At 39.6% G+C, this 4,630-nt stretch overlaps 1 protein-coding gene across 1 annotated transcript; it reads right to left on the bottom strand.

Annotated features, from left to right (window-relative positions):
- Positions 1 to 204: 204 nt before the first annotated feature.
- On the bottom strand, positions 205 to 3,849 carry LOC140037821 (putative late blight resistance protein homolog R1A-3). The gene has a single exon (XM_072082960.1). The coding sequence runs from the start codon at positions 3,847 to 3,849 to the stop codon at positions 205 to 207; it is 3,645 nt and encodes a 1,214-aa protein (XP_071939061.1).
- Positions 3,850 to 4,630: the final 781 nt, after the last annotated feature.

The raw sequence follows: 4,630 nt of genomic DNA, 5'->3' as shown, positions 1-4,630 counted from the left end.
GCAAATCTTTATTACTTACAATCAAACAAAAATTTATTCCTATCATACCATAGAACCCAACAGACAACGGGAAAAAGAGGAAACCAAAGAACATTAAAGCGGTTAGCAGTTGAGAATTTTTTACAACCAAAATTTAGCCAACTAATGAAATCCAATTAAGCCACCCAAAGAAGGGGAATTGATAGGAAAAGATGTAGCCACCCTTCAATATTTTCCATAAATGATCTTCAGATTCTCATTTCCATAATCTTTCTGTTCTTCTTCAATTTTCCTTACTAAAGATTTGACGCCATCTTTGCAATCCTTCATCTCAATCGTTTCAAGAGTAGATATACTCCCTAAACAAGCAGGCATCATTTTCAAATTAAAAATTCCGAAGAGTTTTAATTGCTGAAGACACGGGAAGTAATCATCACCACTGTCAATCCACTCCACAACCTCTACTTCTTCCAACGTCAAGACCCTGAGTTTAGGGAATCCTCCTTCCATCAGCTCCCATCTTTGGCCCTCCATTGCCCGGTCTCTTAATTTGAGGACTTCAAGATTGGGTAGTTCTTCAATCAATGACATTTTACTACAGGGAAGACCCAGATTGCGAAGACTCAACTTCTTCAAATTCATGGGAAAGGGAGGCTCAACATGTTCCCATGAACTTGAGCAGTAATAGCCCAACCAGGTGAGTGATTCTAGGCATTCTAGTCGACTCATGTTCAACACTCCATTTCCAGTCTGACGATCGGAAATTTTAAGTCGGCGAACGTTGGGAATGCTTCTCAATATGTTCTCTCCCTCTTCATAAAGGCTCTCTCCCGTTTCACAAAGATACAAACAAGAGAGTGTGTCCAAATTGGGTAAAGTGGACAGGTTTTCAACACCGTTGTCGTTGGAAGATAGACAAATAACAATCCCACTCCATGCATCTACATGCCTCAACTTCTTCATGTTCCAGATGCTATCTGGCAATGAAACCATCTGGTGAGAATTTAGACAGAAGGTTTCCAAATGTGAGAGCTTGGCTATAGATGGTGGAATGAATCGCATTTTCCAAGCACTAAGGGCTAAGTACCTCAAACAAATAAGTGATTCGACTTCAGCTGGAAGCTCCTTCAACATTAGGTCAATGCCCTCTAAATTCAGAACGTTAAGATGTTTGTAGATGCAAAAAAGGAAGGAGATATTAAGCAACTCAAACTTCTTATATCCTGGAGTAGCATCAAAGAATAGCAGACTGGCTAAATGCGGACAAAATAGCCTTGACTTCATAAAATCTTCTCCACTGCACCAAATGGACAACCGAGGTGGGTTCTCCTCATTAAAGGTAGAAAGCTCATCATATCCTCGCAGGACCTGAAGGAAATTCTTTTCTTTCGCCTCGCCCTTACAGAACTCAAAAATCAAATCGTGAATGTAACAAGTTTTGACTCCACCAATGGATCTGCTTTTACTTACCATGACCAGGTTTCGGCCAATTAGATCCATCAAATATTCTTCTGCAGTATCCTCTGATCTCTTTCCTTCAATTATTTCCACAAACCCTTCTGCAATCCATAGACGCATCAAACTCTTGGCACCAATTTTTTCATCTTCTCGAAATGCAGCAAAATACAGCAAGCATGCCTTCAAGTGATATGGTAGATGCTCATAACTGAGCTCCAAGGACTTGTTCCACTGGTCTGTACCAGACACCATGGTTGAAGTTAAACTTTCAGCAAACTTTTTCCAAACCAAAATATCATGCTCTATAGTTGCTAGGACTCCAGCTACAACAACAAGTGCAAGTGGCAACCCCCAGCACTTTTCAGCAATCTCCATTCCCAATCCATGCAATGCTTGAGGACATTCTTCTTCTTCTCCAAACACCTTCTTCTGCAGCAATTCGAAACTTTCTTTCTTACTGAGTGGGTGAAGATAGTGAGGTTCTCCACCATGTTGAACCTGTGAAGCTACATTAGAAGATCGACTCGTAAAGATGATTCTACTTTGGTTTTTGTCATCTGGGAATGAAATTCTCAGCTCATTCCATACCTTAATGTCCCAGACATCATCAAAAACAACAAGATACCTCTTCGTCTTTAGCCTTTGATAGAGCTTGTGAAGCAATTCATGTTCATTCAAGTTTTTAAGCTCTTCATCCATCCTAGAGTGTTTTCCATCCGAGCACAAAATTTGTGTTAACAAGCTTTTCATGTTAAATTCTTGAGAAACAGTGCACCAAAGACGAATGTGGAAGTGACAGGTTACTGAACTATCATTGTAAGCTTTTTTGGCTAAAGTTGTCTTACCAAGCCCAGCCATTCCCACAATGGGAACAATTTCCACCTGTTTTGATCCGCTTACAAGTCGTTCAATTACTTTTGCTGCCTCATCATCAAGACCAACCATGACTTCATGGTCTATTGGCATTTTACCTTTTGATAGCATGCGGCTGGAAGTCTGGCTAACTTCTGGTGCTCTTAAGCTATGAGAGGAATTAGGAAGACTCTGTATAGTACTTGGGACACTGAGCTGATCCTCAAAATGCTTGATAAGTGGTTCAATTACTTTTTCTGCCTCATCATCAAGACCAACCATGACTTCATGGTCTATTGGCATTTTACCTTTTGATAGCATGCGGCTGGAAGTCTGGCTAACTTCTGGTGCTCTTAAGCTATAAGAGGAATTAGGAAGACTCTCTATAGTACTTGAGCCACTGATCTGATCCTTAAAATTCTTGATATGGATGTTGGTATTGGCCAGCATATCACAAAAATCAAGAACCTGGGTGGATCCTGAGAAGCTAACTTCTCCTTCTATCACTCTGCTCAGAGTGGGCGAGAATATTATAATGCCTGCCTCACCAAGGAGAGCTCCAATCTTTTCATTTTGTTCATCCATCATCTCATGATGCTCCCTTAAAATCCTTCTCAAAAACCTCAGTCCTGCACAGAGTATTCGCATTTCATCTTTCATAGAATCCACAAAGCTAGAGCTACAGCATAACAACTCCCAGAGAAGACCTATCAGAGAATCATTGAAGTTGTTCAATATCCGCTCATCCATCACTGCTGTATGTAATGATGCTGAGGAGTCTGAAGCTGCAAGTACTTCCTTATAAATCTCGTAGACATGAAAATCAACAGCTCTGATGCTGAGGAGTTTGAAGCTGCAAGTACTTCTGTAGTAGAACTGAGGATTGTGCATTTCCTCAGCATTTTTCCAAAAGGACCACATGTAAGAGAGGCGTGCTGCGGTCAAAGCCACCACTTCAAAGTGAGCCAATAGCAAGGCAGGAATATCTGCGGTTCCTCGCATTTTGGCAAAGGGAATGAAGCTTTTCAAGAATGTCAGCTTTGCTTCAAGATCTTGGACTTGAGCACTCAAAGGATCATATTCATTAATTTTCCAATACATACAGTAATTTGTCAAATCTGCTAGATTTTGGAGGATGAGGTCTATGAATTCCAACAGTTCATCATCTGTCATACAAGAATTTGATTGAAATGACCTGCTGCTTGCCAAAGCAAAGTAAATTTGGATGATTTCTTGCTTGAGTGATATGATCTCTTTCTCAATTTCGTGTAACACTACATATATCTCATCATGGGAAAGAGAGTGAATATCCTCCACATATTTGTGAAAGGTATCTTCGATGCAAGATAAGAAAGATGGAAGACTCACCTTCTTCACAACATTGTCAGATTGCAAGTACAAATCATTGCTTTGGCTCCACTTGCTTGCACACATAACAAATGTTTTGAGAAATTTCATGTGTGTGATTGCAACACGAACATCATAAGGATCATACCGGCCTCTGTTCAGGATCGACTCTAGACCAAGTAAGACACAATCGACGCTGCAAGTGGAGGCCATCTCGATCTCTTTTGGAGGGATTTTCGTCAGTTTCACTCTCAAATTTTAAGAGAGAAACAAATCTCATTAACTGTAGAGCTAGCAAAGTATTTCTTTCCTGAAAATTACAATTCTTTGCTTTTCTTATTTGTTTCTGGTGAGAAAGTGAAGGAGAGTATTGAGATAATCAACCATTCAACTAGGTGGAATTGGCATCAAGGTGGATCCCAGGCAATGATAATCAATTATTCAACTAGGTGGAATTGGAGCTAGGCACGCATTGGGTTAAATTGGCTTCACCCAAAATCCAAATTTATCTTGAACTAATTGCAAATGGAAAATTTATCTACTATACATTTATATTTCAAAAAACCACTTGCAGACGCATTCCGGTTTCACAAGTAGTGGGTCCGGTTTCATAGAATTATTGGGAATTATTATTGTATTCCATTCCCACACGATGGGGTCTCTGTTTTTGCAATAATTCCACCTTCTTATCACGAGGCAATCAGTTTAATTTTTTTTTTTTTTGCTTCAAGCATCCTGATAGGTTGCAATTTTATCGTTTATTTTATAATTAATTTTCCCTATTACCTGATCCGATGTGGATTAATTGTTAGATTTTACTCACTTTTGGCAATTTGCATTTATTTCAGGGTGTAGAACGAAAATACCATAACAAGTGTCAATTTGACAGTTATCAAGAAAGAGTTCAAGTAGCAGACATCTAGGGACATTTTTCAAATATTAAACTGCGACCCTTCTTGGTAATTGGGCTGAAGACAGCATTAAAAAGGGGAGG

Source organism: Coffea arabica, chromosome 3c, assembly GCF_036785885.1.
Source record: "Coffea arabica cultivar ET-39 chromosome 3c, Coffea Arabica ET-39 HiFi, whole genome shotgun sequence".
NCBI lineage: Eukaryota > Viridiplantae > Streptophyta > Magnoliopsida > Gentianales > Rubiaceae > Coffea > Coffea arabica.
Note: the sequence above shows the minus strand (reverse complement) of the source record. Positions and strands in the feature narration are given on the sequence as shown.

Excerpts from the sequence above, each read along its gene's own strand:
- LOC140037821 (XM_072082960.1), bottom strand. The coding sequence starts at position 3,849 with ATGGCCTCCACTTGCAGCGTCGATTGTGTCTTACTTGGTCTAGAGTCG.